Here is a 15,109-nt window from a genome sequence, read left to right on the forward strand (position 1 = left end):
CATTTGCCAGAGGGAGAGAGGTAGGGGGATAGGCAAAAGGGGATGAAGAGGAGTGGGAGATATAGGTTTCCAGAATGACTAAGTCATGAGGATAAAAGGTACAGCACAGGGAATACAGTCAATAGCGTTCTGGGGTGACAGATGGTAGCTGCACTTGTGGTGAGCATAACAGCAGAATATACAGAGCTGTGCAATCACTATGCCATACACCTGAAACTAATGTAACATTGTGTGTCAACTGTATTTCAATTTAAAAAAAAGTTAATGGAGAGATAAAGAAAGCAAAATAAGGGGCGCCTGGGTGGCTCAGTCGGTTAAGCGGCTGACTTCGGCTCAGGTCATGATCTCACGGTCCGTGAGTTCGAGCCCTGTGTTGGGCTCTGTGCTGACAGCTCACAGCCTGGAGCCTGTTTCAGATTCTATGTCTCCCTCTCTCTCTCTCTCTCTGACCCTCCCCCGTTCATGCTCTGTCTCTCTCTGTCTCAAAAAAAATAAATAAACGTTAAAAAAAATTTTTTTTAAATAAAAGTTAACTTTATTTGATTTTTAAAATTTTTAAAGATTTTATTTTTATGTAATCTCTTCATCTAACAAGGGTAAGCTCTTAATCTTGAGGTTGTGAGTTTGAATCCCACAATGAGGGTAGAGATTACTTGGAGAAAAAAAAAAGTGTGCCTAAAAGTGAATTCTAAAAGACATGGGAGAAGGTATACCAAGTAAATGAAGACAGTAAGTTATCAAGGGTTATGGGCCTGATATCTGGCAAGGAAAATTTAAGCTGAAAGGGATGGAACACTTTATAACAGCTGCAGTAAGCAGTATAATTAAAATGTAACCGTGTAGGGGCGCCTGGGTGGCTCAGTCGGTTAAGCGTCCAAATTCTGCTCAGGTCATGATCTCGAGGTCGTTGAGTTCAAGCTCTGCATTGGGCTCTGTGCTGACGGGTTGGAGCCTGGAGCCTGCTTCGATTCTGTCTTTCTGTTCGTCTGTCTGTCTGTCTGTCTCTCTCTTGCTCTCTGCCCCTCCACCACTTGTACTCGGTCTCTTTTTCTCTCTCACTCAAAAATAAACATTAAAAAACCTTTTTTTAATAAATAAAATAAAAGTTTATGAAACAGTAACACAAGTACCTTCTTAAAGCAAAAAACTATGGAAGATGAAAAAGGAAATACACCAATGTCCACCAATAATGGACTTTCAGGTATCATTAAGCTAACCAAAACATTAAGCTAACCAAAACAAAGGAAATGGGGAATCCAAACAACTGACCAATAAGGTCAATCTTATAGTTATCTATCAAACTTTTATCCTGATGATAGAGAATGAATCATCTTCTGAAGTATACATGGAATATTCATGCAGAGTGATATTAGATCACAAATAATCAGGCTTTATTAAGTAGAAATATAAGCAACATTATCTGATTTCCATAAAATCATTGTTTTTAATTTCAATAAAACTAGAAATCAAAAACAATGACAAAGCAAAAAGCTTCTCTCACCAGGAATTTTTCTAAATGCTATTAAACAACTCTTGGATAAAAGGGGAATATCAACTAAAATTGCAAATTTTCTTTAAAAAAGGTAAAATTACTGCAAACTGACACGTGCCTCCTGATGTTTTGCACTGAGAGGAATGCATCATATAAGTAATATTCCTGCCAACAATGTTTAACCTGCATCCAATCATGATGAAACAATCAGACAAATTCAAACTGAGGATATTCCACTGGGACAAAGAGAAATTAGAATATAGATGACAGAATGTGTATCAATGATAAATCATGTGTATGGTAACTGTATTGTGGTTATGTAGGAGAAGACCCTTGTTCTGCAGAGATATATGCAGAATGAAGTATTTAGGGGGAAATGATATCTGCAACTAATTCCCAAATGGAATGGTGAAAAAATAGGGAGAAAGCAAATGTGAAAAAATGTTAATTGATGGGTCAAGCTAAAGTGCCTATGCAGGTCTGCTGTGCTACTCTTACCACATTTCTGAAAGACTGAACATTTTTCAAAACACAAAAGGTAAAATAAGTATTCAGACAAACGCTGAGAGAATCCGCTGTTAGAAACCTTTACTAAATGAAAAGAAGTACTAAAAGAAATGATTCAGAAGGAAAATAATCCTTGAAGGAAGCATGTAATTGCAGGAAAGAATAAAGAGCAACTGAAAAGGTAAATATTCAGCAATGTTGCAGGATATAAAATCAACATGCAGAAATCTGTTGCATTTCTATACACCAATAACAAAGAAGCAGAAAAAGAAATCAAGAAATCAATCCCATTTACAACTGTACCAAAACCAAGAAGATACCTAAGAATAAACCTAACTACACATGAAAAGATGCTCAACATCACTCATCATCAGGGAACTACAAATCAAACCACAATGAGGTACCACCTCACACCTTTCAGAATGGCTAAAAGTTAACTCAGGCAACAGATGTTGGCGAGGATGTGAAGAAAGAGGAACTCTTTTGCACTGCTGATGGGAATGCAAACTGGTGCAGCCACTCTGGAAAATAATATGAAGATTCCTCAAAAAATTAAAAATAGAACTACCCTACAACCTAGCAACTGGACTACTAGGTATTTATCCAAAGGATACAAAAATGCTGATTTGAAGGGGCACATGCACCCCAATGTTTATAGCCACACTACCGACAATAGTCAAAGTATGGAAAGAGCCCAAATGTCCATCAACAGATAAATGGATAAAGAAGATATGGTAGGTATATATATACAACGGAGTATTACTTGGCAATCAAAAGGAATGAAATCTTGACATTTGCAACAAGATGGATGGAACTAGAGGGTATTATCCTAAGCATAAAAAGTCAGAGAAAGACAAATATATGATTTCACTCATTTAAGAGTGAATTTAATAAAACAGATGAACATAGGGGAAGGGAAGCAAAACTAAGATAAAAATGGAGAGGGAGACAAACCATAAGAGACTCTGTTTAAATACAGAGAACAAACTGAGGGTTGCTGGCAGGGGTGTTGGGTGTGGAGGATGGGCATTACAGAGGGCACTTGTTGGGATGAGCACAGGGTTTTATATGTAAGTGATGAATCACTAAATTCTATTCCTGAAATTATTACTATACTATACATTAACTAACTTGGATTCAAATAAAAATATAAAAAATAAAAATAAAGAATAAACCCAACTAAAGAGGTAAAAGATCTGTACTCTGAAAACTATAGAAGACTTACAAAAGAAATTGAAGAGGACACATGGGGCACCTGGATGGCTCAGTCGGTTAAGCACCCAACTGTTGATTTTCATTCCTGTCATGATCTCATGGTTCATAGGATCAAGTTGGGCTCTGTGCTGACTGCAAAGACCCTGCTTAGGATTCTCTCCCCATCTCTCTGTCCCTCCCACACATGCTTTCTCTCTTAAAATAAATAACCATTAAAAGAAAAAAGAGGACACAAAGAAATGGAAAACCATTCTCTACTCACAGGTTGGAAGAACAAACATCATTAAAATGTCTATACTACCCAAAGCAATCTACACGTTTAATGCAATCATCAAAATACCACCAGAATCTTTTGCAGAGCTAAAAGAAACAATCCTAAAATTTTGATGGGACCACAAAAGACCCTGAATAGCCAAAGCAATCCTGAAAAACAAAAAACTGGAGGTGTCACAGTTCTGAACCTCAAGCTATATTACAAAGCTGTAGTAATCAAGACAGCATGGTACTGGCACAAAAACAGGCATACAAATCAATGGAACAGAACAGAAAATCCCAGAAATGGACCCACAACTGCATGGTCAACTAATCTTTGACAAAGTTGGAAAGGATATCTGATGGAAAAAAAAGACAGTCTCTTCAACAAATGGTGTTGGGAAAACTGGATAACAACTTACAGAAGAATAAAACTAGGCCACGTTCTTACACCATATACAAAAATAAAATTCAAAATGGATGAAAGACCTAAATGTGTGACAGGAAACCATCAAAATCCTAGAGGAGCAAATGGCAAGATTTCATTGACCTCTTTGAACTTGGCTGTAGCAACTTCTTACTGGGCACATCTCCAGAGGCAAGCAAAAACTATTAGGACTTCATCAAGATAAAAAGCTTCTTTACGGGGAAGGAAACAATCAACAAAATAAAAAGGCAACCTACAGAATGGGAGAAGATACTTGCAAATGAGATATCAGATAATGGGGTAGTATCCAAAATCTATAAAGAACTTAACCAAACTCAACACTCAAAAAACAAACAACCCAGTTAAGAAATGGGCAGAAGACATGAACAGACATTTCTCCAAAGACATACAAATGGCTAACAGACACATGAAAAGATGCTCAACATCACTCATCATCAGGTTAATACAAATTAAAACCATGATGAGATACCACCATACATCTGTCAGATGGCTAAAATTAACAACACAAGAAACAACAGGTATTGGTGAGGATGCTGAGAAAGAGGAACCCACTTGCATTGTTGGTGGGAATGCAAACTGGTGCAGCCACTCTGGAAAACAGTATGGAGGTTCCTCAGAAAGTTAAAGATAGAACTACCCTGTGACCCAGCAATTGCACTATTAGGTATTTATCCAAAGGATACAAAAATACTGATTCAAAGGGGCATATGCACCCCCATCTTTATAGCAGCACTATCAACAATAGCCAAAGTATGGAAAGAGACCAAATGTCCATTGACTGATGGATAAAGAAGACGTGATATATGTATACAATGGAATACTACTCAGCCATCAAAAATAATGAAATCCTGCCATTTACAATGATGTGGGATGGAACTAGAGTGTATTATGCTAAATGAAATAAGTCAGGTAGAGAAAGAAAAATACCATATGATTTCATTCATATGTGGAATTTAAGAAAGCAGATGACCATAGGGGAAGGGAAGGAAAATAAAATAAGATAAAAACAGAGATGGAGGTAAACCATAAGAGACCCTCAACTCTAGAGAACAAACTGAGGGTTGCTGGAGAGGAGGGGAGTGGGACACGAGCCAGATGGGTGATGGACATTAAGAAGAGTGCTTGTGATAAGCACTGAGTGTTATATGTGTTATATGTAAGTAGAATCACTAAATTCTACTCCTGAAACCAATCCTACACTGTATGTTAACTAACTTAAATTTAATAAAATCTTAGAAGAAAAATAAAACTTCAAAAAATAAAAAATAAAACTTGGTTGTAAAATAATACGAATATACATAACACTAGTGAACTGTATTAAACTTAAAAATGTACATTTTTACCACAATTAAAAACAATTAAAAATTTTTAATTATAAAATCTATGTGTGGATAAATGGGTGTTCACTGTAAAATTCTTCCAACTTTGCTGCATGTTAGAAAAAAATTACAGACCAATTCCCCGGATAAACAAGACTCCTAAATACAACATTAGCAAATTAAAGATAAAGATATAAAAAGAAAAATTCATCACAACCAAGAGTAGTTCATTCTAAGAATGTAAGAATGATTTCACATTAAAAAAACAAATTCACCATATTATCAGAAGATTTTTATTTAGTGCAAAATGATTTTCAATGTCTCTTTGACTCATCAATTACTTAGAAGTGTGTTATTTCCAAAATATTCTACTTTCCAGATATCTGTTATTGATTCTTTACTTTATTCCATTAGAGTAAGAACTTTTTGTATAATTTGAATATTTTAAAATTCATTGGGACTTATGTGACAGCACACAATATGGTTCTGAGTGCACTGAACAAGAATGTGTACCCTGCTGTTCTTTGATGCAGCATTCTATAAATGTCAATTGGGGCAGGTAGGCTGATAGTGTTGTTCAAGTCTTACATCCTCTCTGATTTTTCCATCTTTTCCACCAGTTTTTTGAGTGTGGGGAATTCTTCTAAAATAACTATGGATTTGTCTATTTCTCTTTGTAGCTTTTGCTTTATGTATTTGAAGTTCTGTTATTAGGTGTGTAAAAATTTAAGATTGTGAGGAAAGATTTTTTTCAATACAGCTAGATCAACTGTTCTCCATCTAGAAAAAATTATCTTTTCCCTACTTCACATTATGTTTTTTATTTTTTTTAATGTTCATTTATTTTTTGAGAGAGAGAAAGAGTGTGAGCAGGGGAGAGGCAGAGAGACAGGGAGACACAGAATCCAACGTAGGCTCCAGATTCTGAGCTATCAGGACACAGCCTGAAGAGGGGCTCGAACTCATAAACTATGAGATCATGACCTGAGCTGAAGTCGGTCACTTAACTGACTGAGCCACCCAGGTGCCCCCACATTATACTTTTTTTTAAAAAGGATGGACCATATACCTAAATGAGAAAGGAACAATTACAGAACTTTTCCAAAACTGTTTGGCATTGTGACTAAAGCTACACATATACTCTGCAAGTCCATTCCTAGGTTTATAACCCAAATAAAAGAATGCATATGTCCACCAAAAACATGTATAAGAATGTCCACAGCATCTCTACTGTTGAAAGGCAAACACTAGAAAAAACCCAACGTGTCAAAAAGAGGAGAGAAACAAACTGAAGTAGTCATACAATGGAATAGTACAAAGCAGTAAAAAAGAAAGAACTGATACTCACAACACGGATGAATTGCAAAAGTGTTATGCTGAGCACAAGAAACCAGATCAAAAATAAAAAAGAGGGGCACCTAGGTGGCTTAGTCGGTTAAGCATTCAACTGATTTTGGCTCAGGTCATAATCTCACAGGCATGAGATCAAGCCCCATGTCAGGCTCCAGGCAGAGTGTGGATCCTGCTAAAAATTTTCTCTCTCTTTCTCCCTCTCTCTGCCCCTCCCCCGCTCCTGCTCTCTCCCAAAATAAATAAACATTAAAAGTCTATTCTATATGATTTCGTTTATACAAAGTTCAACAACTAGAACACTAATTTATGGTGACACGTATAAGAACAGTAGTTATTTCTGGAAGTAGGGAAAGGTTATGAGAAAATCTGGAGAGAAAGATAGGTCTTATTTTAATCTAGGTTGTACCTACCTGAGTATATGTAAATGTAAAAATTCGTCAAGCTATACATTAAAGATTTGTAAACCTTATTATATGTATATATTTCAAGAAAGAAAAAGGGATGGGCTATTAATACAGTGAAAAGCAAAGTAATAGAGTAGTGAGATATATATATGTGTGTGTGTGTGTGTGTGTGTGTGTGTGTGTGTGTGTGTGTGTGTGTATAGCAAAGGACTTATATCTAGAATATATAAACATCTAAAAAAAAGTCAGTAAGTAAAAACATAACACTCAATAGAAAAATACCCAAGAAATCTGAATGGGCATTTTATAAAAAGGGATATCCAAATGCCCATAAACCTGTGAAAAGTGCTCAACTTCATTAGTCAAAGAAATGTAAATTAAAACCACAATGTGAGGCCACTACACATCAACCAGAATGACAAAAAGAAAAAAAGAAGGATCATGCCAAATGTTGGTAAGAATATGTGCAACTCTCATTCACTACCAGGAAGAATGCTAATTGGTTCAATTACTTTGGAATCACTTTGGAAAACTGACAGTATCCAGTGAAGCTGAACATAGGTATATACTTTATCAAAACCAAAATAGGAGAGATATCCATAATAAGCAAATATTAACAGAGCATTTCAAAAAGTAACTATGGGAAGATTGAGATTAGGCTATTTTCTATTATCCTTCTTAGCACCAGACCTCTGAAATTTTAAAAAAAACATGAATTAGTTTAAGTGCAGCATATCATAGTAAATGTATTGGTGGCCTAAAAAAACAATTCATTGCTTTTAATATCTCAGTAAATAACTGAGGCCAGAAACTTGAAATGAGTAATATTTTATCAATAATTTGTTTTCACAATTACCCACAGACCTCAACGCTGTGAGCCCCGCGGGGATAAACTAGAGAAAAGCCTGGCCAAATGCCGACAGCTTCACCTTTTTGCTGAGATTCATGTTCTCCATCTTAGCCTTCAACAGCTTCATCTTATTCATAGTTATTGAATTTTCAATGATCTGTTGCCCAGAAGGAGAAGGCTCAGTTTCTTCATCCTCATCAGTATACAGATTATACACAGAACCACCACTGCAAAGAAAACAATAATTACTATTGAGATGTGTCTGATGCCTGCCCAATGACTAAAAATGCTTTATGTGCAGTAGAAACTACAGATGCTGCTAATGACAGATGAGTAAATCTTGTCAATGTAAATTCAAGGCAAATGTATTTCAAACAATGTACTTCTTCGAAAAAAAATTAAATAGGGTGAAATATCATGATCCAGCATTACTGAAAATCTAGCACAGCTAAGCTTTTCTGAAGTCAGTATACAACAAATGAAAGTCTTCTGGCACCTGTATCTACTCCCACAAGAGCAAACTCCATTTCCACAAAACTGCACTGATTTCATTTTATCAGCCAAAGCTGATCATCTTGAAACCTAGACCAAAGGATGATCCGAATTCCATTAACCATAATGAAAAACAAATTAATACACCAAAGTCCAGATTTTTAAATTCATCCCAAGAGGATTTTCACTAAAAAAGGAACACACATTGTTGTCTTCAGAAAATATCTGTTTTAAAGAACAATGAAAAAATAAGAATGACTTAATATTTTTCTCAGTATTTGGAAATATAACCACCTAGAACAGCATATATTTTAAAATGAAAAAAAGAAACTCCGGTCAAGTCATAACACAAATTATTAAACATGTAAAACATCTGAACTACTGACCAGTCACCATGACATTTATTCATAACGTAATTATTATTTGGAGCCCCATCTCTTTGACTGCATAATATAATGGCACTTGTCACACTATCCTCATAGTTATACTTATCTTTCCCTCTCACTCCCCACTATGTAAGCAAGGTGAAAGCAGATATTAGGCCTTGTTCATCTTCCTAGTCTCAGTGCCTAGCACAGTGCTTGACACACAGCCAATAAATGTTTGTTGAACTGAACACAAACATTAGTGAAATTTCATTCAGCTTTTTCAATAAAGCAAAATTACAATGATAAGGGTTTGGGAAAAACACAAGCTCAGCATATTTGTGGAATGACTAAGATTTTAAATAGAGAAGATTAAGAATGTGTATTGGTCAGGGTGTCTGGGTAGCTCAGTCAGTTAAGCGTCCGACTTCGGCTCAGGTCATGATCTGACAGTTTGTAAGTTCGAGCCCCACGTCAGGCTCTGTGCTGACACCTCAGAGCCTGGAACCTGCTTCGCATTCTGTGTCTCCTTCTCTCTCTGCCCCTCCCCCACTTGTGCTCTGTCTCTGTCTCTCAAAAATAAATTTAAAAAAATGTAAAAAAAAAAATTAAAAAAAAAATGTGTATTGATCACCATGCCTGATTTACCTATAGGAAAACTAAAGTATTTATCTTAGCTAAAAAAGTATGAGGGTTAACAAAATTTCCTGTTCTATATGGTTTTAAGAAATGGAAACAATTTAGGATGGCCTTAAAAATAAGGGCATATTCCCTAACACTTCACAAACACATACTCCACCACATAAAGGCAAAGTCGAGAATGGAAAGCCCCTTTCTTAAAACTTTACATAGTGACAATGACGACATTTTGAAAACATGGATTAATTACATGCACAGCAGGTATGGGTAGCAGAAGGAAGGATGGTGGGAATAGGTCTCCATAAGCAATTTAGTCCCTAGTGTTTGACCTGTGACCATCACTTCTCCCTACTGCAGATGCCACAGTATGAAAACTGCCACAATGGGAACAACACTAAATTAACACTGCTATCATTTACTGAATGCTACTCCACCAGACTCTTTCTCCATGTCATTTCTAATCCTCACAAAACTATATATGGTGATATCATATCTCATTTTATAAATGAAGAAGCTGCAGTTCAGAGAGGTTTTACTAAATGGTAGACTTAACATTCAAATCCCCTGGTTCCAAAACGTATTCTTTATACTATTTCCTGTTGCTTCTTCAGGCACCAAACAACAGACCTTACTGCATCATGCTGTGAACCCCCAAAAGTGAACAGAACTTACAACATGTGAGGGCTCTTGTCTCGAAGTTAACTATACCTGAAAAGGCGGAAGGAGTGAAGATTTTTGCCAGTGCACCCTTGGAGACGGAAGAAATGACTCAAGTATATTCTATCCTTGGTCATCTTGCAGTATTTTAAGTGCTCTGTCATACATTCTATGGTTATTTTAACTTTAAGTACCCATACTGAATACTGAAAGAGGTTTCTGACTCAACTTTCCTGTCATAAAAAATTGGTCCTTTACTGTTTTCCACAGAGAACACTGTGTCTGTGTTTGCCTGCACACTGTGTACATATATGTATTCTAAAAAGTAAAGTCATGATAACTATTTCATTGGATCCATTTTCAAGTAAAAATACACTTTTAAATTCACCTAATTTTTTTCAAAGAACCACATTACTGTGTTTTCTCTCACAAAGCATAGACTCAGGAGAGCAATGAAAAGCCAATCACAATTTCTTTCAAAATGGAAAAAGGTGACTAGACTAGGATAACAGTCATTTATAAATTCAATCTACAAATATCTTTCTTTGTACTTAAAAACTGTAAGTATTTTCTTAAATTTCTAGATATTTTCTTGAATGCTATATTTAACTTTTTCTAAACATTTTAATCTAATATTGTGATTAAAGAATAAAATATTGAACAAATGAATATCTTTCCCAACGTGAATATTGTTCACCCCAAAGCCAAGTCCTCACATGACTTTCACAGACAAGTTACCATTTAATTAAGTCTCGCCTTGCCTCCTTTGATTTCTTCCCACTTAAAAAAGAAGGTGGCATGATTAACTATAAAGATTTAAACGTGGAAAAAAAATTTAAAAAAAAAAAAAAAAAAAAAAAAAAAAAAAAAGATTTAAGACTCAACACGATTGATACTAGGTTTTCTATCAGAATGAATTCAATTAGCAGGCAATTCTCATTGTTTCTTCTTAGAGTAAGAGTTGGCAAACTATGGGCACAGGCCAAATTCAGTCTACCACTTATTCTTGTGCGGTCCACAGAAAAATGGTTTTGACACTTTTAAATAGTTGAAAAAAATCAAAATAACATTTCATAATGTTAAATTATATGAAATTCACATTTGTGTCCACAAATAAAGTTTTACTGGAACACTGCCACACCACTGATCACATATTACAGAAGGCTGCTTTTGTACTACAACGGTAGAGTTGAGTAGCCACAACAGAATTGTATGTGGCTCTCTCACGGCTTGGCACTGTGGCTTGGCACACTACAAATCACAGTGGCACAGTCATAATTCAACAGCATTTTGAGTGCCATGTGTATCACTGTACCATGACATTTACACACACACACACACACACACACACACACACACACACACAGGCACAGGCACATACACATACCTAACTTGTCAAAACAAGAGTGGACTTTGAATGCTACAGTTTTTAGGCAGAGTAGAGAATGGATTATTTCACTCAATTAAATGGCAAAGCCCCATGTTTATTATGCAGTGACATTTGGCCATGTTAAAGAAAAACAACTTATTTGGGCATTACCACACTAAGGACTCATCACACTATTCCCAACGTACTGGAAAAGAGTCAGAAAAATCAGAAAATTGAAAATGAAATATTTCATCAAAGTAGAATTTCTTCACAAAAATAAAAATGAAAATGAGACTGCACCCAAAGTAAGTTTCTGAGTGGCTTATTTATGAGCTAAGCAAGAAAATCTGTTTGCCAAAAGTGAATTAATTAAATTGGGTTTGATCACAGCAATTGAAGGAATGTGTCCAGAGAAAATAAACTTGTTTAAAGATTACTGCTTTGGCAAGAACAATTTCTTGAAGAACTGACAACAGTCAACTAAAAAATAAAGCAAATGATTTAGATTTCTTTCCCTTGGCTTTTGATGAGTTGACATAAGTTATGAGTACCGTTCAGTTGTTTTTGTTTATCAGGGCATCAATACCAACTTTGAAGTTAGTGAAGAACCAGCCTCTATGAATAGTCTGCATGCAACAACTACAGGTAAGAAGAGGTTCAAACAAATGGCTAAAACAACTTGAAGTGAAGTCTCCTACAATTAATGAAGTAAAAATACATGTGGAACAGGGAAAAAAAATTTACAAAGTTAATGAAAATGTAAGGTGTTTAGAGACGATGGTTACTCTATTCTTCACCAGCAGGTATTCAGGAGTAAATATTTGAATCTATCATGTGTTACTGAACCAGTACGGTCCACGGTAGTAACCATTTCTGGCTCATGGACTTAACCATAAGTTCAATGTCTTGACAGTAGTTTTATTATGATTCTATTAGCTCAGGACTAACACTGAATTCTTCTGAAGAAGAACCGCCTTTAACTGCTAACATAAAACAAGGAATGCCGTTGAAAATGAGTTTTTGCTGTGGACTTGATAATGTTTCTTATTGAATTCTACCTAAAATCACAAGGTAAAACGTGTTCCTATAAGAAACTCATGCTGCAGTACTGTCATTGTGACAACATCAACATTACTTTGAACCACACATAATGGCATGCTTTCAAAAGTTAAAACAAAGCAAGAACATTCCCACACGAATTTATAGTGGGCATACTTTCTAAATTCCCAGCAGTGCTTTCGTATCTCATTGAAAGTTAAAGGAAATTTCCCTATTTCAAAATCTATTTAAATGAGCGATTGAGGAGCTCCACATATCTTGAAGTGATTAATATGCAATGTACTGCCATGCTAAAGGCAAACAGCCAGTGAGCACTGTAATAGAATTCTACAAATGCCTTCAAACAATGAAACATGCTCAATTAAAATCATACATGATATCACTAGTTGGCGATGCCTATCTGTATGAAAAAATTTTTCAAAGATAAAATACATAAAATCTCATTACAGATCCATATTAACAGATGAACTTTTGCAACTAATTTTGCAAATTTGATAGATAACACTAGCTTGCAACCTCAAGTAAGATATTACTCCCACAAAAAAAGCATTCAATTCTCTTTAGTGGACCCGAATTACACACACAGACACACACACACCCATACACACACACACACACACACACACACACACACACATGTACTCAATTATTCTTATATTTTGAATTTTGTCAGTAAGAATTTTGTGGAAATTTGTTTTCTCTCTTGTTATGTGTCTACATAGCATCCTTGATTTTATCTCTTGACCTTAAAATCCTAAAACAGTTACTATTTGGTCCTTTACAAAAATTTTTTGCTGCCCCCTATTGTACAATAAGAAAGGCTCCCCTACAATAGTCAAGATAAATGCCATTCAAGGTATAACCAGAAAAAGATTTCTACTCCTCTTTCTCTGTACCCTATTCCTTGTCCAGTTCTGGTAGGTGAGTAGAAAGGAAGAGAAAAATTAAAAAATATCTTGAGAGGAACAATAATACAATTTTAATCGAAATCCTCAGCAACATTTGGGCTATGTCCTTTATAACCAGAAGCTGGCTGAGGAGAAATTGGGATAAAGGAGAAAATGGCATTTCTAGCAAATGGTAAAAGATGTACAAAAACATGGCACAAAGGAGACCTGAGAAACTGATGATGACTGGTTGTAAAGAGCCTTACATACTAAGTTAAGGGGCTTAGATTTTCTCCTTTAGGGAAGAGTCAAAAGAGGATGTTCTAAGGAAGGAAACCAAAATAACAGTAAGCTAGCACACGGAGAGACTGGTATGAAAAAATTCTATTCAGGAGCGCCTGGGTGGCTCAGTCGGTTAAGCATCTGACTTCAGCTCAGGTCATGATCTTGCGGTTTGTGAGGTTGAGCCCCATGTCGGGCTCTGTGTTGACAGCTCAGAACCTAGAGCCTACTTTGGATTCTGTGTCTCCCTGTCTCTCTGCCCCTCCCCTGCTTGCGCTCTCTCTCAAAAATAAATAAACGTTTTGAAAAAAATTCTATTCATGGTCCAAGTAAGAGATACTGGATTAAGGCTGTAGGCTTCATCTCTCCCTCTTCTATACTTCTGGCCTGTATGGTTCTGGCTACTACATGGTTACTACTGTGCTTCGTAGTGCTAACCAGATCCTAACAAATTAGAGTCAACAGTCAATACCCACTTGTCACAGTCCGCTTTCAAATAAATGATAAGTCTAATCCTTCTTCCACATAACTTGTGGTGGGCAGAATCTAAAGAAATTGCCATGATTCCCAATCCCTGGTGCTCATACCTAGGACACTCCCCTACGCTTGAGGGTGAACATGACCTAGGACTTGCTTCTAGTCAATAGAATATGTGGCAAAAGGGATTTTTCGGAAGTAATTTAGGCCCCAAATCAGTTGATTCTGAGTTAATCAGAAGGGAGCTGAGGGCAACCTCTAACCAAAAGCCAGGGGGAAAAAAGCAAAAAAAAAAAAAAAAAACACACACAAAAAACAAAAAACCCAACACAACAACAACAGGGCCTTCAGTCATACAACTGCCAGGAAATGAATTACGCCAACAACATGAATAAATTGAAAGCAGATTTGCTTCCCTAAATCAAGCCTCTGGATAAAAGCCCATCTTTGCCAACACCCTGATTGCAGCTTTGGGAGACCCAGAGCAGAGCAACCAGCTAAACTGTGCCTAGACTCCTGAGCCACAAAAACTGTACTCCAGATCCAGACTACCAGTTATTTTTTCTATGCATGGTTTTGTCACTAGCTTTTTATACTGTGGTATTAAATTTAGGTACTTGTGCCACAAACCTCCCAAAAGCCAAAGCAATCTTAAGAAAGAAGAACAAAGCTGGAAGTATCACAATGTCAGAATTCAAGATATACTACAAAGCTATAATAATCAAAACATTATGGTGCTCACAAAAATAGACACATAGATCAATGGAATAGAATAGAGAGCCCAGAAATAAACCCATGCTTAAACGGTCAATTAATCTACAACAAAGGAGGCAAATATATACAATGGGGAAAAGGCAGTCTCTTCAATAATGGTGCTGGAAAAACTGGATAGCTACATGCAAAAGAATGAAACTAGACCACTTTCTTATACCATTTCTCAAAATGGGTTAAAGACCTAAATGTGAGACCTGAAACCATAAAACTTCTAGAAGAAAACATTGGCAGTAATTTCTCTGACATCAGCCTTAGCAAAATTTTTCTA

The 15,109-nt window shown here is 36.1% G+C and overlaps 1 protein-coding gene across 4 annotated transcripts in view; it reads right to left on the bottom strand.

The window, feature by feature from the left end:
• The window catches only part of ZFAND4 (zinc finger AN1-type containing 4), an 87,744-nt gene that overhangs the window by 10,490 nt on the left and 62,145 nt on the right, over positions 1-15,109 (bottom strand). For all 4 annotated transcript variants that reach the window (XM_030334915.1, XM_030334916.1, XM_030334917.1 and 1 more), the window contains exon 6: positions 7,920-8,067. In XM_030334915.1, the coding sequence (XP_030190775.1) occupies positions 7,920-8,067 (148 nt within the window). The remainder of the gene's footprint in view (positions 1-7,919; positions 8,068-15,109) is intronic.

The sequence above is a fragment of the Lynx canadensis genome, chromosome D2 (assembly GCF_007474595.2).
Source record: "Lynx canadensis isolate LIC74 chromosome D2, mLynCan4.pri.v2, whole genome shotgun sequence".
Taxonomy (NCBI): Eukaryota; Metazoa; Chordata; class Mammalia; order Carnivora; family Felidae; genus Lynx; species Lynx canadensis.